Here is a 24,304-nt window from a genome sequence, read left to right on the forward strand (position 1 = left end):
CACCATCCACACACTGCACAACAAACACAATAATGAACACCAACATACATCCAAATCGCCGTTACAACTGATACAATGCACATTCTCAAAACCAGCACACGCCTCCCCACTCACATTCACACGATAGCTAGCTAGCTAGCATACAACCCAACCAGTCTCACTCCTTAATCCCAATCAAAACAATATATATAGTTCCTCTACACAGCCTAGCAAACATACAAACATCCACATTATACTCGGTTACAGTGTGTGTCACAAAAACATTCAATCACAAAATCCCAAATAACTGACGATGAAAAGACCGTCTTACCAGCTCAGAGCAAAATACGTTCTGAAGCTGGACCATGCGTGACACCGTAATAACGCCCCCAAGTGAAACAAAAAGGTATGCCATTTAATTAACGAGGTAGGAACCAATAATCTCATTCTCATTTTGGGGAAATTCACAACACAAATAAAATAGCATAATAAATAATAGTATATGTAGACTTATATAATAGACAATATTGACTTGGCTACACTAGTATACGGTAATGGTTTTAGTATACCACTAAATACCGACATTACTAAACATTAGGGTACATCAATGCTATTTGTCTTATTTTGTCCATATCCACACTAGCTAGCGGCTGGTAGCGATCTTGCTGCCTAGAAACGTAAGGGGAATAGCCACTTACAATGCTCTGCAGTTGCAAAAACATTTGTTTGATAGTACTTTGTCACTCAATTGTGAGCGAGAGGGTCGCATTATCACCACGTTCAACTGGTGCACTTGATGCAGGTACTGCTATAACTATTGCCACCTTGAACACAGACATAACAGCTTAAACGTAACCAGCCAATAAGTTAGCTAAAAATACACCTTCACTTAGCTACCTTTCTTTATGGGTTTTCTAGTGACAGATGAAGTTGGATGTTGTGGTGGTGGTCGTGTCACAGATTTCTGAGCTGTAGACTTTTCATAACGCTGCTCACTTGTTATTACCGTTGTCGACAAAATAATCACTGTCCCTCTGCCATGACAGCTGTCCATTGGGTTGCCAGGTAACAGGTTACGCTCATTGTGCTAGAAGTCACTCAATCGCGTTTCAAAACAAAACATTCTAACTTCTCAATATCTAGAATTGCTAAATATAATTGCTAAAATTAAATTTCGAGTCCTTTCGAGTCATGTATCTTAAGTCTAAGTCAAGTCTTAAGTCATGAATACCAAGTCAAAGTCAAGTCGAGTCTTTTATCAACGTTAGTCAAGCAAGTCTCGAGTCCTCAAATTTGCGACTCGAGTCAAGTCATGTGACTCGAGTCCGACTCGAGTCAAGTCATGTGACTCGAGTCCGACTCGAGTCAAGTCATGTGACTCGAGTCCGACTCGAGTCAAGTCATGTGACTCGAGTCCGACTCGAGTCAAGTCATGACTCGAGTCAAGTCATGTGACTCGAGTCCGACTCGAGTCAAGTCATGTGACTCGAGTCCGACTCGAGTCAAGTCATGTGACTCGAGTCCGACTCGAGTCAAGTCATGTGACTCGAGTCCGACTCGAGTCAAGTCATGTGACTCGAGTCAAGTCATGTGACTCGAGTCCGACTCGAGTCAAGTCATGTGACTCGAGTCCCCCACCTCTGCTATTTACACCTTGCATTAAGATGTATCCTGTAACCAAGATACTGATGGCATCCTGATTGTATCCACATGAAAAGACACTGATCGACTAATTAAAAAAATATACAATAATAACTGACCATTCACCTCGCAGTGAAGACAGATGAAGTGTAAATGTGAGCTGGCCAGATCCGTGTCAGATCAAAATACGTCAACCGTTCACAGGACGCATGTTAATGTAAAGAGTGTGTGTCGACGCGTGGTGTGTGTTTGAATGCATGCGCATATAATGATGAGGTGTGTGTGTGTGTGTGTGTGTGTGTCTCTGGAAGGCCTCATTTTCTCTAATCTGTGTCTCCCTCCCTCTGTGTCTCCTTCCATCTGTGTCTCCCTGCCTCTCTGATTGGTGGGATTTAGAAAATGGGCGTGAACCTGACCACCAGCAACAAGGAGACGGTGAACAAGAGCGACGTTCTCTTCCTGGCGGTGAAGCCACACATCATCCCCTTCGTCCTGGACGAGATCGGACCGGACATCGAGCCCCGCCACCTCATCGTGTCCTGTGCGGCGGGAGTCACCATCAGCTCCATAGAGAAGGTGGGACACTAGAACCCCCCCCACACCCTCTTCTTAGGGGCCGACTGTCCCGAGCCGCACTCTTTCCAGAGAGTATGCCGTGATGTTAGGGTCAGCGCGCTTTACGTTTTTATTTAACCTTATTATGCTTGAGGTTTGGCCAAAGACAATAGACCTATCTCTAAGCCACGCCCCAACATAGAAATTGTCCAATCATATCACAGCAAAAGTCACTACAGGCAGAAAACTCAAACAACTCGCAACTATCTAGGGATGTCCCGATCCGTTATTGATATTACATATCGCTGCGATATTGGTCCTGAATGCTGGATCGCAGATCGCACCAGAAAAAAAATAGGCTGCGATCTGCGTGCCTGATCTGGCGTGTCACTCACGTGATGACAACAGTAGCAGTCAGTGGTCACGAGCATGAGAGTTGGCTAGTAGCTACCTGTGTGTAATGAGTCTGACAATGTCATGATGCCAGCTGGTGAAATCATAATTAATTAGTACTTTTTCGGTTATTTACATAGTCTGAAACTACAGATGGTAAGCTTTCAAATGATGCGTCATACATTGAAATCGGGAAAAAAAATAAGACGACACGAGTATTTGAATGTTGGTGCACCGAATGGCAATGCGACAGGAGAAAAGTGACTGATCAAACAACAGCAACAAACGCTGCTAACAACTAGCGGCTAACAGTGGAACATCGCTAGGAACGTCTAACTGCGTTTTTATATCATCACAGCATGCTGAGAGAACATGGACATGCTAAAAACACATAACTACACATAATTAGATGAACACAGTCCTTGCTTTTGAACACGTCCTAAAACGAAGGTATGTTTACAAGTCATTATCACTTACCGGTAGCCTGCAGCAAACGAGAACAGTTAATCCAATCCACAGTATTTAGTGATCGTTAAACTGTTTTTTATTATATCGACTCGGTACTTTAAAACTTCAAGTTGCCTGTTATGAAAAAAAACTTAAAACCAGATATTGTTGACACCCCTTCGATTCTGCGAGTGGTTTCTGGTCTCACCAGCGGGCGTCTCTAGGCTACACTTTTAAAAACGGTCCTATAATTGATTTGCCATTTGTAAGAGAAGATAAATAGAATAAAAACCTGAAGGCACTAAAACTACAAATCAGACAGTAACTCTATTTTTTCTACAATGCTGAATGCTGCTGTTTAAATTGTTTTAACTGTAAACCAGTTGGTCACTGAGTACTGCAGAGTACTGTTTTTGTTGCTTGAATAAAGGCTGGCAGTCTTTAATAGCCAACTGTTGTTGTGGACTATACTGGGGAAGTATTTGTTATTATTCAGGAGTAAAACAATAAATACAAATATCTGATCGGTATCGCAGATACCTGAAGCCCAGGTATCGGTATCGGTAGTGAAAAAATGGGATCGGGACGTCATCTGATGGTGAAAAGCTTCTAGACGAAATATTCTTGTCATGGTCTATTCTTCAGCTTCGGTTGGACAATAAATGTCTTCTGTTCTAAGCGTAGGCCTTTCACAGCTGACACCCAGTGTGTTTACTGAGCCGGTCTGTACTCTACTGGTCTGTACTGGTCTGGTCTGTACTCTACTGGTCTGGTCTGTACTCTACTGGTCTGTACTCTACTGGTCTGGTCTGTACTGGTCTGGTCTGTTCTGTACTGGTCTGGTCTGTACTCTACTGGTCTGTACTCTACTGGTCTGTACTGGTCTGGTCTGTACTCTACTGGTCTGTACTCTACTGGTCTGTACTGTACTCTACTGGTCTGTACTCTACTGGTCTGTACTGGTCTGGTCTGTACTCTACTGGTCTGTACTCTACTGGTCTGTACTGATGATGTTTAATGATGGTGCTGATGGCACTCCCTCGTAGTCTACCATTCAAGTTTGTGGCTCGTCACACAGTGTGCAGCATCAACTTGATGGTCGTACCCAACATTATTAGCTCCATGTTGCACAGTGTGGCTTGCAATAAACGTATAAGATCGCCAAAATCTCAGTGTGTAGGAGGCTTAAGGCAGCTCTTCCCCCATGCATTCCGACAGCTGCGTTCCCGGTTCTCCTCCTCAGCTCCTCTCTGCTGTTGTTTCTATCTTCCTCCCTCTCAAGCAACACAGTCAAACACAGCGTAGTGAATGAAACCTACACGGTAATGCTATTTTACTGTACTTTCTCACCAAACCTGTTCCTCTCTCTCTCACTCCACACACACACATCCAGAAGTTGCTCCAGTACATGGCAGCCCCCAAGGTGATGCGGTGTATGACCAACACGCCCGTAGTGGTGAAGGAGGGAGCCACGGTGTATGCCACAGGGACCCACGCTGAGGTGAGGGGGGGGGGGGGGGGGGGGCAGCGATACTGAAGGTGAGAACGAATGCAGCTTCTGACACTGGTTTTCCTGTACAAAAGAAGAGAGTTGGTGAGGCTGCATTTTATGCCCCCAGATTGTGGAATGCACTGCCAGTTTACATTCGGGATACAACCTCAGCACATGTGTATATGTTCAAATATGTCAATTGTATATGTTCAAAAGCCCATCTTTTTAATACTGCCTTTAAATGACTAAATAATTAAATGATGATTATATAATGATTGGAGCACTTTGAGCTTCAAAGTTTGCAGGAAAAACGCTTTACAAAAAAGATTATTATTTGTTAATTCCCCCCCGTGGCCAGGTGGAGGACGGGAGGCTGCTGGAACAGCTGATGGGCAGCGTGGGCTTCTGCACCGAGGTGGAGGAGGACCTCATCGACGCCGTCACAGGCCTCAGTGGGAGTGGACCTGCATATGTAAGGAGAGAGAGAGAGAGAGAGAGAGAGAGAGAGAGAGAGAGAGAGAGAGAGAGAGAGAGAGAGAGAGAGAGAGAGAGAGAGAGAGAGAGAGAGAGAGAGAGAGAGAGAGAGAGAGAGAGAGAGAGAGAGAGAGAGAGAGAGAGAGAGAGAGAGAGAGAGAGAGAGAGAGAGAGAGAGAGAGAGAGAGAGAGAGAGAGAGAGAGAGAGAGAGAGAGAGAGAGAGAGAGAGAGAGAGAGAGAGAGAGAGAGAGAGAGAGAGAGAGAGAGAGAGAGAGAGAGAGAGAGAGAGAGAGAGAGAGAGAGAGAGAGAGAGAGAGAGAGAGAGAGAGAGAGAGAGAGACTCTCCTTTAAAGGCTTAGTGGTGTACCCTGTATCTTTGGTGGTAATGTTTTGAAGTGTGCTATGTAAGTCATGCATAGGCCTAACTCATGAAAGATAGTTAGAACTTTCTTTATTCATAATTATTTTTTATTTATTTTTAAATACCAATACCTTCATACCTCCATAACATTTGGAAAATGTACCATGATATGATGTTTCGGCCATTACTTCCCAGCCCTAGAGGATGCTAGCTAATCAGTGCTAATATCTTTGAAATGATGCTATAGCTTAGCCCTTCTATCTATTCAGTTTAGATTTGTATGTATACAGGCCTATAATATTCTAGCCAGCAAGCAACTAGAACTATCTGCTTGTTTACTATAACTATATCAGATAAACTATCTGCTTGTTTGTAAAGCTCTCACTGGCACAGCACCAGAATATCTGAAAGACCTTTTGCTAGCATATCAGCCCAATAGAGCTCTCAGGTCTTCTGATGCTGGTTTTCTCTGTGTACAGAGAAGAGATTTGGTGAGGCTGCATTCTCATTTTATGCCCCCAAATTGTGGAATGCACTGCCACTTTACATCAGGGATGCAACCTCAGCAAATATGTGACAGGGCATGGTTAAAAAGTCCCCAACTAGGGCAAAATCTTTTTTCTGTTTTTTCCGGATTATGAAAGGGTAGATTGTAAGCTTTAAAATGATGTGTCATACATTGAAATCTGAAACAAGTTGAAGAAGTCATGGATATTTGAATGTTGATACCCCCTGAATCACCGTACTGAGATATCCAGCCTCAAAAGTCTTTGTTCGTTTTTCACAGAGGTAATGGGTGGGAACAATAGCTGGTTAACTCCACCCTAATCACTCCCTCAAGACAACCACACCCTCAAGACAACCACTCCCCCATTACACTACCTGTCATTACCTACCTGTCATCTGTCAGTGGGGTTGTCAGCTAACCAAAATTGCAGGGTTGCAGGGTTTAAATAGCTAAATAATAATAATAATAATAATAATAATAATAATAATTCAAGATTCATGATTTTTTATTGCCATGTGTGCCAAAAGTTTATTACGTCCCATTACAAGTACAAGAGAGTAAAATTCATGGCAATGGAAAACATTTGGCAAGATACAATTGAGCAATACAATAATAGAATGGTAAAAAATAATAATGTTGTCCGTGTGCATATGCATTTATCATTATAGTCCATAAAGCATCTAGTGGGACTTCGGCGTAGTATCTTCCCATCCCATCTGGGCATCAAAGCTGTAGTAAAAAAAGAAGACAGTACATTTAAAATGATTGCCCACTGTTACCAACACCACTTTTATGAAATAGCCTACTACTATCTTCATAAAATAGAATTGCTTATACAATGACAATGACAAATACCTGAAGTGCTGGTGACTCATCAAGGTGTCATCTCTCAGAACCTCTCACCTCCTCATTCTGTAACACAAATTTCAGGTCCGAGGTGTAGACACTTCTGTAGGTTTTCCATAAGACTCAGTGTACTGTACTTGTACTGCTAGTAGGCTAGTGAAATCATTTCAATTCACAGTATTATTCTACAGCAAATCTACATATCAATGAATTAATCATTATTTTTGATTCCACATAACATTACCAGGGTTTTTCCTGGCTCAAAATGAGGCGGAGGTGGTACCAGTGGTGTTTGACATCGGGGGGGACCCATGAAGCGGGGCTGTCTGGGGGTCCTTAAACGAGCATCAAACACTTAATTTCTTGATTCTGGTGAATTGATGTGCACCAATTTGTGACCTTTCTGCATCAACTTCCATGGTGGAAATGTCATTATTTATGTAAAGGAAAACACAATATTCAGGCACCAGATGACCAATCAAAAAATTATGTAATATAATGCAATATAAGGCTCTCAGGCATTCTGTACTTTCAAATATGTATTCTCCTTGAGCAGTCAATATCAACTATCAGCTATTTCGCTAGCAAAAACGAAAGCTAACTTATTTGCGAAACAGCGCCCCCGCCACCACGTCGGCGCAGTGCCGCAATTGCAGTTAGAAATGACAGAAATCAACAACGGGGCTATCTACCTTATTCACAAAACAACAAATAACTGTTTGGCTATCCTAAGTAAACAACACAAAATCCTAGTAAACAACACATGTAACTCACTAAAACTTACCGAAGAACACAGCAGAAGGTCTGTGCAGACGACTGTCCCATGAAAGTGAACTGATGTGGAGATCAATGTCTGAAATTCCGTTGTCATCTGTCATCGTCAGATTCGGAGTTCGGAGTTTCCGTTATGTATAGTCCAGTATGAAGGAGTTCATTAATTGCCCACTGTCGATATTTCTACCGGCTTCATAAATTCGGTTTATAGCATTAGCTTGCTAGAGCATCCGCATCCATCTTGTAAATTTGTCAACAGGTCCAGGTGGCTACTTAAATACGGCTGGAGTGGGCGTGGCTACACACACTGCCACAATATTACGAATAATACCCCCCACCCGACTTTGCTAACTAAATGTAGGTATTTAGTGAATGTAAAACTGTTGGATATGACATGGAGTGGGTTCTTCATCGCTTCGTTTGTCGTCCTATGCCAAAAACCGGAAAACACATTTTTTCACAACAAGACTTGTTTGGCTCGATTGTGAGGTTTCACAATGGCCGAGATGGGGACCTATTAATCAAACCTTGTCACGTATGTTTAAGTCAAGAGTAAAAACCCATCTTTTTAATATTGCCTTTAAATGACTAAATAATTAAATTATGATTATATAATGATTGGAGCACTTTGAGCTGCAACGTTTGCAGGAAAAGTTTTTACAAATAAAAAGTTATTATTATTATTATTATTATCCCGTACCCACAGCAAAGGAGGAAGAACAAATAGAGGCGGATGAATAGAAGATGAAGGAGTGTGATGATAAGAGTGATATTAGATGGAGGTGTGGTGGTGATGGCTCAGTACATTGACCTCTCCAAGCACACACCCAGGAGGACCAGGGTACATAACCTGACTCCTCGTCTGGACTGAACCAGTGGACCAGTGGTTCTGAACCCATACCAGTGCTTCAGGGTAAACCTCATCCCACACCCTTCATAAGGCTGGGGTGTGTGGGAAGGGTCACCAGGGCAACAAGCAATTGATTTGGGAGAATAAGCAAGAAGGGAAACCAGCTGTGAACTTTCTCGAAAAGTTTTGTTTAACTCTCATTTAATTTGAGCTTACTTTCGCTAATGGTCCCTGTAGTACAAACCATTTCCAATTAGTTATGAGCAGCAGTGTAGCACCCACACACAATGTCTACTTCATATTGATTTGATGGCCTGTGGTTTACCTTGTGTCCTGAAGAGAAAAGGAGTTGTCTGTCTTTCTCCATGTCTTTATCTTTCTATTTGTCAGTCTGTTCATCTGTGTGTTTTGTAAAGATCAACGTGTGCTTGTATTTCTGCAGTTGCCGTAGTTGTTTAACACTAGAACAGCCGTGCCTTTTTTACTTACTAAAAGAGCTGCCTCGGGGGTCAAATCCCCCCCCTCTTTACAATGCTAAGCTGCTATTTACACACAACCACCATTGGCAGCTTGTAAATTGGCCTGCTTCCTACACAGAAAAACAGAAAAATAGCTTTATACTAGCTTATCCTGGTGTGATTTAAAAGATGTAAGGATACTGGGTGGTAGAACGCACATATCTAGGAAAAGTTATGAAAGGAGGGTCCTGAAATATGATCGAGTGCAAAGATATAACTTTTTAGGTCAGATGAAGTGTTAAAGTGTGTGTGTTGTGTTAAAGTCTGTGTGTTGTGTTAAAGTGTGTGTCTGGTGTGTCACCAGGCGTTCATGGCCCTGGATGCCCTGGCGGACGGCGGGGTGAAGATGGGTCTGCCCCGGAGGCTGGCGGTCCGGCTGGGAGCCCAGGCCATACTGGTCAGTAACATGTCTGACTAAAGAGATGGAATGTCCACCCAAGGCAGCCTGCTGTGAGAGAGCATGGCTGTGTCTAATGTTGAACTGTGAGAGAGAATGGCTGTGTGTTTAACTGTGAGAGAGCATGGCTGTGTGTCTAATGTTTAACTGTGAGAGAGAATGGCTGTGTGTTGAACTGTGAGAGAGAATGCCTGTGTGTTGAACTGTGAGAGAATGGCTGTGTCTAATGTTTAACTGTGAGAGAGAATGGCTGTGTGTCTAATGTTTAACTGTGAGAGAGAATGGCTGTGTGTTTAACTGTGAGATCTATTGTCTACTATCGTGGTTGAGATGATGATTTCTCAGTATGAATGAGATGTAGTATGATGAAATTGGTCACTTCTCCATACATTTTGACTAAATAGTATGGTTAGCATCATATAGAGTATATCTCAAAAGTGAGTACACCCTTAAGATTTTTGCAAATATTCTGTTATATCCTTTCAGGGGATAATATTATCCTACTGAAACTTTGATATAACTTAAAGTAGTCAGTGTGCTGCTTGAATAATTAATGTCTAAACAGCTGGCAACAAAAGTGAGTACACCCCATAGTGAACATGTCCTAATTGTGCCCAATGATGTTGTTTTCCCGCCCTGGTGTCATGTGACTCGATAGTGTTACAAGGATTCAGGTGTAAATGATAAGCAGGGCTGTTAAATTTGGTGTTTTGGGCACAATTCTCTCTGAATGCTGGACAACATGGCACCTCATGGCAAGGAACTCTCTGAGCGGCTGAAAAAAAGGATTATTGCGCTTCACAAAGATGGCCTTGGCTATAAGAAGATTGCCAACACCCTGAAAATGAGTTGCAGCACAGTGGCTAAGATCATACAGCGGTTTTCCAGGACAGGTTCCACTCGGAACAAGCCTCGCCAGGGTCGACCAAAGAAGTTGAGTCCACGTGCTCAGCGTCATATCCAGAGGTTGGTTTCCAAAAATAGACGTGCGAGTGCTTCCAGCATTGCTGCAGAGGTTGCAGAAGTGGGATGTCAGCCTGTCAGTGCCCAGACCATACGCCGCACACTGCATCAAATCGGTTTGTATGGCCGTCGCCCCAGACAGAAGCCTCTTCTGAAACCGATGCATAAGAAAGCCCGCAAACAGTTTGCTGAAGACAATGAATCCAAGAACATGAGTTACTGGAACCATGTCCTGTGGTCTGATGAGACCAAAATAAACCTGTTTGGGTCAGATGGTGTCCGGCGTGTGTTGCGGCACCCTGGTGAGGAGTACCAAGACAAATGTGTTTTGCCTACAGTCAAGCATGGTGGTGGCAGCATCATGGTCTGGGTCTGCATGAGTGCTGCCGGCACTGGGGAGCTGCATTTCATTGAGGGACGCATGAATTCCAATATATACTGTGACATCCTGCAGTTGTTGCGATCCCTAAACCGAATAAGCCTGAAGGGGACCCTAAGAGTTACCGTCCCATCTCTCTGTTATGCATCCCCTTCAAGATCCTCGAGCGTCTCATCTATGCCCGCATCGAACCAATTGTCGACCCGCTGCTCCCACGTGAGCAGGCCGGGTTCCGACGCGGGAGGTCGACCGTAGATCAAGTCACCCTTATGACTCAAGACATCGAGGATTGCTTTTCGGCAAAAAAGAAGGCCGGGGTCGTCTTTATAGACCTGACGGCTGCCTACGATACCGTATGGCATCGCGGCCTCTCCTGCAAGCTGCTCCGCCTGCTGCCGGACAGGCACATGGTCAGAATGATCATGGAGCTCATCCGTAACCGCAGCTTTACCCTCACCACCGGTCGCGGACAGCTAAGCAGGCTTCGACGCCTTAAGAACGGCGTCCCTCAGGGATCGGTCCTGGCCCCCCTCCTCTATAATATCTACACCTATGACCTGCCCAACACACTCTCGCGGAAGTACGCCTACGCAGACGACCTCGCAGTGGTGTACTCTGCTGGAAATTGGCAGTCTGTGGAGGGGATTCTGAGCCAGGACATGCAGACACTAGTGGCATACTTCCGGAAATGGAGATTGAAGCTTAGCGAGGCAAAGACGGTGTCGGCTGCCTTCCACCTTAACAACAGGGAGACTAAACGTGAGCTTAGAGTACACCTAGATGGAACTCCCCTGCCATGTTCCGCTGAGCCAATCTATCTCGGCGTGACATTGGACAGGACGCTCACGTTTCGCCGACACCTCGAGTCACTGCGCAAGAAGTTAACAGCTCGTGTGGCGTTGATGAGGCGACTGGTTGGCTCGGGCTGGGGCGCCGGCGCAAGGACCTTGCGCACGGCAGCCCTAGCCCTCGTTTATTCAACTAGTGAATACTGCGCCCCAGTATGGTGTCGCAGTGCCCACACCCGCCTCATCGACTCGCCTATAAACGAAGCCTTGCGCATTGTGACAGGATGCCTGCGTCCTACCCCCGTGGACAACCTTCCCATCCTAGCAGGCATCCAGCCCGCAGGCCTCCGCCGCATGGGAGCCACAGCACGTCTCGCCTGCCGGGCCGTGGAGCTTAATAACCATCTGCACCATGATAGGCTCACTATAACAGCGGAGCCCTCCCGGCGTCTCAAGTCGAGACACCCATTTGTGCCTGCCGCACAGGATCTCAGGCAGCAATGCAGAGATCTCAACATCAGTGCGGCAGGATGGGCGGATTATATGTGGCGCGCGGAGTGGGAGGCTAACACCTCCAAACTCCGCGACCACATCCCAGTCGCCGGCGCTGAGCCCCTCGGGATGGACTTGCCAAGGCTATCCTGGGTGAGGCTCAATCGTCTCCGGACCGGCGTCGGGCGTTTCCGCTCATCAATGCACAGATGGGGCTTGGCCCCAAATGCGTCGTGCGAGTGTGGCGCAGAGGACCAAACCGCAGACCATATTATCCTGGATTGCCCGGTGTACCACCCACCCAACGGGATGCATGGTCTGTCGGTATTAGATGACGAGACGACAACGTGGCTTCTGGAGGGGTGTCCAGAAATATAGCCCGGGTGAGCCCCTCAACCAGGTCTCGGGGTGGTAAAAGGGTAGCCCCTCGGCCCCGAGCCTGGTGGAGTGGAGAGGAAAAACAACTACCCATACGCCGAAGAAGAAGAACATCCTGCAGCAGAGCATGATCCCCTCTCTTCGGAAACTGGGCCGTAGGGCAGTTTTCCAACACGATAATGACCCTAAACACACCTCCAAGATGACAACGGCCTTGCTGAAGAAGCTGAAGGTTAAGGTGATGGACTGGCCAAGTATGTCTCCGGACCTAAACCCAATTGAGCACATGTGGGGCATCCTCAAGAGGAAGGTGGAGGAGTGCAAGGTGTCCAACATCCGTGCGCTCCGTGATGTCGTCATGGAGGAGTGGAAGAAGATTCCAGAAGCAACCTGTGCAGCTCAGGTGAATTCCATGCCCAGGAGGGTTAAAGCAGTGCTAGATAACAATGGTGGTCACACAAAATATTGACACTTTGGGCACAATTTAGACATTTGACTTTTGTTGCCAGCTGTTTAGACATTAACAGCTGTGTACTGAGTAATTATCAATGGACAATAAATCTATACTGTTATTCAAGCAGCACACTGACTACTTTCAGTTATATCAAAGTTTCATTAAGATAGTGTTATCCCCTGAAAGGATATGACAGAATATTTGCAAATATCTAAAGGGTGTACTCACTTTTGAGATATACTGTATATGTTTAGCAGGGTTATTTCCGTATCGAAGGGGCCCCATAACGAGTCAGTCAAATGTATTAAAAATATTACATTTATCTTGCATATAACAGCACAAATAAAGGACTTTTGGGGAAACTTTTAGCCTGTCAGCCTACCAATACAAGAGAGAGAGATGAGAGAGATGTTTCCCCCTCCTGCGATGTCAAATCCTGTTCATGGGTTCATAACCCACGCCTCCCTTGGCCAATCACGCCACTGACGTTTAGTTACCAGTAGGCAGGAATGAGCATTTGGACACGGCCAGCAATAGATTACCGCTAATATTACTGTAAATAGAGTACAACTCACGCGTGTACCATGATCCCAAAACGAAATCCCATTTGTGGTGGCTTCATCTCTGTCCCTCCCCCCTCCCTCCCTCCCCCTCCCGCATCCCCCCCTCCCCCATCCCTCCCTCCCTCTCCCCCTCCCCCATCCCTCCCTCCCCCTCCCCCCCTCCCCCCCCCCCCCCCCCCCGGCTGCAGGGAGCAGCTAAGATGCTGCTGGACTCTGAGCAGCACCCGGGGCAGCTGAAGGACAATGTGTGTTCCCCCGGCGGCGCCACCATCCACGCCCTGCACTTCCTGGAGAGCGGAGGCTTCCGCAGCCTCCTGATCAACGCCGTGGAGGCCTCCTGCATCAGGACCAAGTGAGCATGCGCACGCACACACACACACCCGCTCTCAACTCATCACCTCTGACTGCCAAAAGCCCATCCCACTCTCTAAAATGTCTTTGACCCTCTAATGTAATCCTGTGTAATCCCTGTGTCTCCCTCTCTCTATCTCATTCATTGGTGCTATCCTCTCCCCTCCCCTCTCCTCTCTCTCTCCTTTCCTCCCCTCTCCTCCTCTCCTCCTCTCCTCTTCCCTCTCCTCCTCTCCTCTCTTTCTCCTCTCCCCTCTTTCCTCGCCTCTCTCTCCTCTCCTCTTTCCTCCTCTCCTCCCCTCTCCTCTTCCCTCTCCTCCCTTTCTCCTCTTTCCTCGCCTCTCTCTCCTCTCTCTTTCCTCGCCTCTCTCCTCTCCTCGCCTCCTCTCTCCTCTCCTCTCCCCTCTCCTCCTCTTTCCTCCCCTCTCCTCCTCTCCTCTCCTCTTTCCTCTCCCTTCCGCTCTCTTTCCTCCCCTCTCCTCCTCTCCTCTCCTCTTTCCTCTCCCTTCCGCTCTTTCCTCTCCTCTCCCCTCTCCTCCTCTCCTCTCCTCTTTCCTCTCCCTTCTGCTCTCTTTCCTCGCCTCTCTCTCCTCTCCCCTCTCCTCTCTCTCTCCTTTCCTCCTCTTTCCTCCCCTCTCCTCTTCCCTCTCCTCCTCTCCTCTCTTTCTCCTCTCTCCTCTCCTCTTCCCTCTCCTCCCTTTCTCCTCTTTCCTCGCCTCTCCTCTCTCCTCTCCCTTTACTCTCCTCGCCTCTCCTCCTCTCTCCTCTCCTCTCCTCTTTCCTCCTCCTCTCCTCTCCTCTTCCCTCTCCTCCCTTTCTCCTCTTTCCTCGCCTCTCCTCTCTCTTTCCTCGCCTCTCCTCTCTCTTTACTCTCCTCGCCGCTCTCCCCTCCTCCTCTCTCCTCTCCTCTCCTCCTCTCTCCTCTCCTCCTCTCTCCTCTCCTCCTCTTTCCTCTCCTCGCCCCTCTCCTCGCCTCTCTCTCCTTTCCTCTCCTCTTCTCCTCTCTCCTCTCTCTTCTCTCCTCCTCTCAGAGAGCTCCAGTGGCTGGCGGACCAGGAGCGGATCTCCCCGGCGGCCATTAAGAAGACCACCCTGGACCAGGTCCTTCAGCAGCCGGGGGTCTCGGGGACGGCGGCCAACGGCAGCAGGCCGGCCCTCAACCTCTTCAACAACCGCAGCACCCCGGGGGTCAAGAAGAACCGCTGAGACCCTCACACACGGATACTGAGACCCTCACACATGGATACTGAGACCCTCACACACGGATACTGAGACCCTCACACACGGATACGATACAGACACACGGACACACAACAACCCTTCACCAGTGACATTCTGGGAATATGCTCTCACACACACACACACACAGACACAGCCTTGCATCGTCTGATTGCCATCCACGCACACACAACACACACAACACACACACACACGCATAATCAGAAGTGCATTTCCAAGCTGCTGTTAGACTATCTTCTCTCCAGCCTGGCTGTGTGAAGCCGACACACGGCAGATTGACAGGTCATGTTTTTACCGTACGTATATCGTTATGATGTCATGAAGCCAGATCAGGCAAATGAAACCATTCTTTCGTTTTGTTTTTGTTTTCTTTAGCCTATAGGGTTATTGTATTGGACTGAATATTCGACAATGTTCGTTTTTGTTTTCATGTTTTGTTTTTTCATTTTCATGTCGTAGTCTTCATCCTCTGTGCATCAATGTGACGTTTTGTCTGGCCAATCGTGGAGTTTTCTTATTACCTTTTTTGACCCAGGACCTTTCTCTCATGGTGTCATGTTACAAGGTCAATGCAAGCTTCCTCAGGCCACACCTGCTGTTTCCTCAGATGTCTCTGGTGTTTGTTCTGTCAGATGTTCTCTCTCTCTCTCTCTCTCTCTCTCTCTCTCTCTCTCTCTCTCTCTCTCTCTCTCTCTCTCTCTCTCTCTCTCTCTCTCTCTCTCTCTATCTTAACATTGTCTTCAGCATATAAGCCTGTAATAACAACAACTCAAGCCTGGCCTTAGTGGGAATTAATTTAATGAGTGAACTGTTTGTTATTGGCTGCGAGGCTTGGCTCCACATCAGAAATGTGTGATGTGCAAGCACTGGGGGGGGGGGGGGGGGGGGAGGGGAGTGGTGTAGGAGGTGATTGGGGGAGTGGTGGTCTGGTGGATGGTGAGTTGGACTTGTGAACAAGGTTATGAATTCAAATCCCACCTCGAACCACCACTAGTGTGCCCTTGAGTAAGGTGCTTAGCCCTAAGTTACTCCAGGGAGGCTGTCCCTGTAATCTCTAATTGTGAGTCACTTTGGATAAGAGCGTCTGCTAAATGGTAAAAATGTAAAGCTAAAAAAAAAATGTGATTGGTCTTGCTATTGAGTAAAGGCCAAATTTTACGCATTAGTCCACCAGACCATCCGAGCATGAAAGTAGTAGAAAACCTGCTTTCTAATCATCGTTGGACCCAGGAGTCTTCCCTGACCACATGACATACCAGGCCAGACATACTCCCAGACACTTTTATATTCAAGTATTCCTTGTATCTGTTTTGGCAATGAAATTCTATGTTCACCAAAAGTTCCGTCCTAAATGTGTATTTAGTATTCCAGTTACAATATCCCCATGTTCTGTATTGTTACATGATGAATGGACTTTTCTGTCATTTTGTGTAATTGGTCCAACCATCCACAGCTAGGATGGGCTGCCAATAATGAACAGGAAGCCTCGACATTACAGGTGCAGAATCGAATCTCATTCTTGAAAATCTATTCATGTTGGAGCAAATTGTAACATTTTAGGCGAGAGCTGGGTTATAATTTTTTTTAATAATATAATTCTTAACAAAAATAATTGACATAGAATATCATGCTTTATTATTCCCTCCGAGACCATTGGCTAATACAGAAGAGCCCTCATTTATCTGTGCCTGCCACTCTGTGGATTGGCACTAACAATAACATTATTGGATCTGCCTCTTCCTCAAGGGCTGCAGGATAGAAAGTAGAGGGGCAGCCAGTTTGTCCAGGGACATGAACAAGCTACAGGACCATCTCAGAGTTAAAAGGCCTTTGGTGAAACTGTGGCGCCACTCTGCTCCTCAGCTGTGTTTATTTGTGCATGCCATGGGGGTTTTCAGCAGGTGGGTTAAGCGCTGAAGTATGTAGATAATCCCTCTTTTATTCCAAAAGGTTATTCTCCGCTTGCTCCCAACGCTGTCCGTTAAGATAAGTCTCTCCCAGAGAGACTTCCATTTGCCTCTCATTATAACCTGTTTGTCAGATGGATTTTGAGAGCCTCTCTTTATTTTTAAGGTAATACCAATCACCTGACAATGACGACAGGATGGGAGACCGTTCAAAGCAGTTGAGAGAGAGAGAGAGAGAGAGACTGAGGGGAGAGAGAAAGAGAAAAACATGTGTTGGGCTAAGCAGATGATATTTTGGGTTTTTTGAAATAGCTAAAATCTTTTTAAAAAACTAAAGGTGGAGGAAGTTGAATGTTTATTGTTCTATTTTCTTAAAAGAGAGACGCCAGGCTTGCTCACCGGGCAGGTTTCCTGGTCAGAGATTAAGCCACATAAAATGTGTGATTTAGTCTAGGACTAGGTTGTTAATCTGTGTACAGTTCATGCTCCTGTTCAGCTTTTCCAGGACAACATAAAATGTTTGCTTAGCTGATCACATATTGTTGCTTTGGGAAGTTTGTTTGAATGCATCACACAAATGGGAGAGGCAAACAACCATAGTTTCATGACAGGTAACCTTACATTTAAGGGTGTTCTCTCACTAGAACATTTGCTTCACTTGGAGTTGGAGTTTAGGATAAAGTTTGCTTCGCTCTGCGTCGTTTGGAGCTGTGAGAACGTGCATTCGAAGTCGCTCCCGGAGCAAACACCCATCGGATGCTCCGCTTGAAAAGGGTGGTTTCGCTCCGGTTAGAAACGACGCATCCATCACTTTGCTTCGCTTCGCTTTTGGTGAGAACGCTGCTCAAGGCAGTCCATAGGAAAACAACAGCGCATGCGTGTTGATCTTGATAAGAGCAGGACTAACGGGCAATTTTCTATTTTTCTGACCAATCAACTACCACGTCTGTTGCTTCGATTGCGTATGTTACTTCGTTTACATGAAGGGCTGTGAGAACGCAAATCAGAGAAATAATTTATGCAACAATGTTGCAAACTTACTCATCCACTTGCTCCGGGTCCTGATTCGATCTTTCATGTGAGAACATGACCTAACAGTAGCATTGTGAGCCTAATGCCTAAAACCCAACAGCGACCTTACCTTACTTTACCTGTGCGTGGCACTGTGGCAGAACTTTTGCTGGACTTTTTACTGCGTCGTCCTCACCAGACGCGTGTTTGCTGTGTTACCTCCGTGGCGCGTGTCTCAAATTTCTGTTCTACAGGTTTTCAGAGGTGTGCTTATCAAGAACTATCTAATTTACATTCGAATGGGGACATTACATGTTTTTTGTTATTTATGGAAGTGTCCAGTTGCTGGAGGAACCAGGACGCCGGCTACACTGCAGTTCAGCCCCAAATAGTCTCTTTTACCTCTATATTGTATAATAGAGTCTCTTTTACCACTATATTGTATAATAGAGTCTCTCTTTTATCTCTATATTGTAGTCATTGTCTTCATCTGTTGTTAAATGTTGATCTATTTATATATATAGATCTATTCTTGCCAATTCCTTATTACCAGTGGAAAGGGGGAAGGCTTCTTCGGCGTATGGGTTGTTTCCTCCACTCCACCAGGCTCGGGGCCGAGGGGCTACCCTTTTACCACCCCGAGACCTGGTTGAGAGGCTCACCCGGGCTATAATACCCCTCCAGAAGCCACGTCATCGTCTCGTCATCTAATACCGACAGACCATGCATCCCGTTGGGTGGGTGGTACCCCGGGTAGTCCAGGATAACATGGTCTGCGGTTTGGTCCTCTGCGCCACACTCGCACGACGCATTTGGGGCCAAGCCCCATCTGTGCATTGATGAGCGGAAACGCCCGACGCCGGTCCGGAGACGATTGAGCCTCGCCCAGGATAGCCTTGGCAAGTCCATCCCGAGGGGCTCAGGGCCGGCGACTGGGATGTGGTCACGGAGTTTGGAGGTGTTTGCCTCCCACTCTGTGCGCCACATAATCCGCCCATCCTGCCGCACTGATGTTAAGATCTCTGCATTGCTGCCTGAGATCCTGTGCGGCAGGCACACATGGGTGTCTCGACTTGAGATGCCGACGCGGGCGGAGGCGTCCGTGGCTCCGCTGTTATAGTGAGCCTATCATGGAGCAGATGGTTATTAAGCTCCACGGCCCGGCAGGCGAGACGTGCTGTGGCTCCCATGCGGCGGAGGCCTGCGGAACAATGCGCAAGGCGTTGTTCATAGGCGAGTCGGGGAACGCTAAAACACTTTGAATGGACTAAATAGGACTTTCCGTTCGAAGTGAGGAATTTATGGAACGCAGGCTGAGAGGCGCGGAGAGTGCTCCAGAGAAGTGCGCCTGTTGCGGGCAGAGACATCTGCTACCTGGGGGGGGGGAGGTGCGCTTCGATGCAAACTTTGCATCACTTCCTGGGGTGCTATCGTCGTACACACAACTTTATTTACATAATGGACTTAAATGTTTAGATTTTTTGTCTGGATTGTTAATACCAAATTCTGGTCCAAATTTCACTTTAATAGGCTCATTGGAAATCCATTTACTGGACAAAATATTGATGTGTTCAGTGCTTATATCCACCACTGTATATCTGCCATATATCATACATCCTCTATGATTGGAAATGAAGTAGTGTCCAGTTGTGGAATTATATTTTGTAGTAGAGATATTCTCTACTAGTCTGGGGCAGTACTTATGCGCTCTGCCCTGCTGACTGCGCGATGCAGGACAGCTGAGAGGAGACGGTGCATTACTGCTCTGTAATGCGTCTATATGTTACAGGGTTTGATGAAAAAGTCTGCATGTCTGGCAAAGTCTTTTTTTTTTCTTCCAGATTATGAAAGGGTAGATTGTAAGCTTTCAAATGATGTGTCATACATTGAAATTATGTCAATGTATTTTCAATGTATGACACATCAATGAAATCTGAAACAAGTTAAAGAAGTCATGCATATTTGAATGTTGATACCCCTCAAATCACCAAGCCGAGAAATCCACCCTCAAAGTATTTTTTTCACAGGTAGGTAATGGGTGGGAACAATAGCTGGTTAACTCCACACCAACCACTTCCTCAAGACAACCACTCCCCCATTACACTACCTGTCATGCAGGGTGCGAAATAAGGGGGAGCTCGGGGAGCTATAGCTCCCCTAGTGGTGACATGAGCTCCCCTGGAAACATGGTTTGTGAAATTTTGGGGGAGCTCTAAAATATTCCAAATTGCGATGGATTTATTCCAAGTTGTGACGGATTTTACCTGGTGTAATATGATTTGTAGAGGCATACAATCTATTTTGATGTTGGTATTAGGTATATAAATGATATATAATAGCGTATATAGCCTACATATAGGCCTTTATTGGCTACAACTATGCGACAGTAACTTGCAGCGGGGTGCACTGACGCTGAACGCCTCATAGTGATAAGTAGGTGGACAATGCGTGGTGCTGAAATAGCCGACATGCGGTGTTAAGTTATGTGAATGTGACTGCACCACACATGTGAACAGTAACAAAGCAAATGCAGTTTAATTTTATGAAAAACATTGACAACTAAATCGGCGCAAAAAAAAAAAAAAAGCTGAATCCGCTTAGCCTATATGCTCCTGAAAAACATTTATGACAGAGCAAACACGCTACATTACTAGGGATAATAATTACAATGAGCCATTCATTAAAAATAGAAAAAATAATATTAGGCTATTAAATTTCACTTAATGAGAAAACTGGCATCTCCCATCGGTCACTATTTGTTGGCTATCTGGTGATATGGACGTCTTTGAGTGTCTAGAAAAGCGCTATAAGTCTAATGTATTATTATTATTTATTATTATTATGGACGTCACTTTAATCCGGCAGTTCTCAAGGTTTTTATGCACCAATCGATTCCTCTAGTCCGTCTTTATCACATTCATTGACGAAAGGACGACTCGCATGTATAGAAAGGGAACATTCATTGTGAGCACGGAAAATGCGAGTCTCACACAACGGCTTTGCATTGATGAAACCAGGTAGGATGAACGTATAGTTCACTGTCCATTCCTCTTTAAATGCCCTGTTTTCACCGTCAACTTTCCTCTTTAGACCTTTGGAGAGTGACATATGATGTTTCTCTTGCTAGCTGGCAGGTTCAATGTTTAGCTAACTTCACCCGGCACGCAAACAACCAATCCAATATGTGACCTTGTAAGTCTGGGAGGAGGGGGGAATCATTATCAGAATAAAACTATGTTAAATAATTATTAGAATAAGTTAGGCTGCGATACATCGTCAGTCCACACATTTATTATTCAAAACTATGGAAAAGGGTGAAACTACGTTGTTGAGAATCACAACACAAACTCGCTAGTCAAGCCAAAAATACTGCAGCGAAATGGATTGGACTGCTACCTAGTTAACTAGAACACTACTTTACATTGTTACCTAGTTAACTAGAACACTACTTTACATTGTTACCTAGTTAATTAGAACACTACTTTACATTGTTAGCAGGCTCACAAAACAAGCCGTGTTAGTTGACTAGCGATGTGTCATTGATTTTCAACAACGCGGAAATGTATTCACATTTTTCGAAAGAAAAGTCAAAGCATTAGAACGTAGAACGGAAAATCGCACACGCGCTTTGCGCATGGAAAGCCACCGGCCCCGATTTGGCCTGAATTTTTTTTCCGTCAGGAGATTTTTTATTTATTTTTGCTTTAATCCTTGGGCTCCCCCGCACACCGTGATTTAATTCGCACACTGCTGTCATGTGTCAGTGGGGTTGTCAGCTAACCCTCAGGAAACAAACTTCCAGGGCTGACATGTTTAAATTGCTAAATAATAATAATAATAGTTCAAGATCCATGATTTGTTATTGCCATGTGTGCCAAAAGTTTATTACATCCCATTATACAAGTACAAGAGAGGAACATTCTTATGGCTTCTATGGAGGACCAAGTCTGCCAAAATTAACAATAAATATATAGACACATAAATGAATGTATGAACAAATACATCAATGAATACACACAGTATAACGCAATACATTTCTATATGTATTTATTCTTTTCCACATTTATTCTTTCTTTTCCACATTCATTCTTTCTTTTCCACATTGTTTTCCACATTCATTCTTTCTTTTCCACATTCATTCTTTCTTTTCCACATTCATTCTTTCTTTTCCACATTCATTCTTTCTTTTCCACATTCATTCTTTCTTTTCCACTTTATCAGTAATGTATGCAAATATCTGGGGGCGTATCTTGCATGTTGTCCACGCCCCTACGCATTTTCATTGGTTGATACCACACGTGACGTATGAAAGCAGCGACGCTGTTATTACCACAGACGGGTAGAGAGTCTATAGTCCCGTTCTCTCACAGCCTCTTTCTCCCTATAATTTCCATGGAATCCCAAACTATGTCTATGACATCCCAAGCTATTCCCATGTTGTCCCCTTTCACACATGTCGGCAATGGTCTATACTAGTCCATCAGCACTGTATGGGAGAACTTGGTGATAACCACAATACCAGTTGACTCAATTAGACATACGCTCTGGGCTATGCGCGATGCAAGACAGCTGAGAGTGTCTCCACTGCGTTTATATCACAAAATGTACATTTGATAAGTAAAAGTAAGCTAGCTAAGTAAGCAATCTAGCTGACTATGACTGGAAACGAAGTACTATCCAGTTAGAATTATAGAAGATCTAGTTGTGTTTTCCTGCTGGTCTCGCTGCCTGGGTTTGAACAGACTTGTGGTGACTAAAAATGGCTTTAAAAAATGCCTTCCCACCAAAGAAGATATATATATATATATATATATATATATATATATATATATATATATATATGCCATATATATGCGATATATCATACCTCCACTATGATTCATATGCCCTAACCCTTTTTTTAATTTTAAAAACATGCTATGATTGGAAATTAGAGTGTCTGCTCTCGGCTGAGGGCTTCATCACGTCTCGCGCAGTATCAACCAATGAAAATGCGCAGGGGCGTGGACAACATGCTGCATACATTACTGATAAAGCATACATTACTGATAAAGCGAAAGACAATGTTGTTTTCACCTAGCTATTCACATAGAATAGTTTGTCTTTGTCATTGTCAGATGTGTATGCAAATATAGGGGCGTATCTTGGACGCACTCTACGCATTTTCATTGGTTGATACTGCGCGTGACGTGGTAAAGCACTCAGCCAAGAGTACCTGAACATTTCATTACCATCTGGGTGGGCAAATTCTAGATGTGATTTTTTTATTCCTATACATCCCTAGAAAAGTCTGGGAAAATGACTATTTTAAGTAGATAATGTATAATTTGTATATTTAAACTTAAAAATTCTGAAAACAATAAATGTACCCATCCATGGGTTTGACCTTTCATCTTTTTTTTGTGGACCTGAATGCAGGACACTGAGGCCGAGGCAGATGAAAGGTCAAACCCATGGATGGGGTACATTTATTGTTTTCTGAATTTTTATGTTTAAATATACAAATTATACATTATATATAATTTGTATTGTAATCTGTAAAATATACAGACTTTTCCAGAATAGAAATCTAATCAGTTAAAACTAATCTAAGCAAGCCTTTAGAATATGGATAATAACACATACAATACATACAAATCTTACTTACTCCTCTTACTGTAGGCTATTGTCTTTATATAATGTGTGCATATAATGCACTTTGAATTGCCCTTGTCATATGAAATGTGCTATACAAATAAACTTGCCTTGCCTAAACCCTTTTGGAAGGTTTTGTTTATGTCCAGGTTTCACACATCTCTGTAGTTACATGTTCAGTGAGTGAGTCTAGTTGCTGGTGACCGCTAGGACCATAGGCAGATGCCTTGTTGGTAAGTAATTTGTTCAAAGCAAAAAAACAAATAAAGTGTGTGTTTACCCCCTCAAATAAATTAACTTAGCCCCAGTCAGATCCATATTTAGAGGTAAGTTACCTCAGGTAACTTTAGCTAGCAAGCTAGTTTAGAGTTAGTGGTAATGTTTATCTAGCTAGTTACTAAGCGTCCTTATTACCATTTATTTTGAACTTATATTCTCAATTGACTTTCACATTGATCTAATTACAGTTTTTCCCAATTGCTAAAACACAAAAGCCAATTCTCTAAACCAAATGACCAGTTCTCTAAACACATTTAATAAAACTAGCTCCCATTTGCCAAAACCATAAACACATTTCACATGAAGACACAATTCACAAAACACAATCCTCCTTTTCTCATAAGTCTAAACACATTTTGTCTTGCTAAAACACAACACAAGTTGCAAAAAAATCTGCTCAAATTCTCAAATTAAAGCTCATGTGATGCAAAATGCTTGCCACAGTCAGCAAAATTTGAACACAATGAACACACCTAGCTTCATTCATTAAACATAACGACTCAACATTTAAGACACTTGTTGCAAATGATTGTGGTGTGTGTGTGTGTGTGTGTGTGTGTGTGTGTGTGTGTGTGTGTGGTATAGTTCCATAAATAAATTTAAAAAACATCACACCCTGAACATTGTTTT

The 24,304-nt window shown here is 44.6% G+C and overlaps 1 protein-coding gene across 3 annotated transcripts in view; it reads left to right on the forward strand.

Moving 5' to 3' along the window:
• Positions 1-15,679, forward strand: part of pycr1b (pyrroline-5-carboxylate reductase 1b) — a 17,297-nt gene extending 1,618 nt beyond the window's left edge. For 2 of the 3 annotated variants that reach the window (XM_080522599.1, XM_080522600.1), the window contains exons 4-9: positions 2,017-2,196; positions 4,409-4,516; positions 4,866-4,979; positions 9,144-9,236; positions 13,442-13,605; positions 14,636-15,679. In XM_080522599.1, the coding sequence (XP_080378725.1) occupies positions 2,017-2,196; positions 4,409-4,516; positions 4,866-4,979; positions 9,144-9,236; positions 13,442-13,605; positions 14,636-14,810 (834 nt within the window). In that variant the 3' untranslated portion in view covers positions 14,811-15,679. The remainder of the gene's footprint in view (positions 1-2,016; positions 2,197-4,408; positions 4,517-4,865; positions 4,980-9,143; positions 9,237-13,441; positions 13,606-14,635) is intronic. The other variant, XM_080522601.1, reaches the window with a different exon arrangement.
• Positions 15,680-24,304: the final 8,625 nt, after the last annotated feature.

This window comes from Nansenia antarctica, assembly GCF_963989245.1.
Source record: "Nansenia antarctica genome assembly, chromosome: 2".
Taxonomy (NCBI): domain Eukaryota; kingdom Metazoa; phylum Chordata; class Actinopteri; order Argentiniformes; family Microstomatidae; genus Nansenia; species Nansenia antarctica.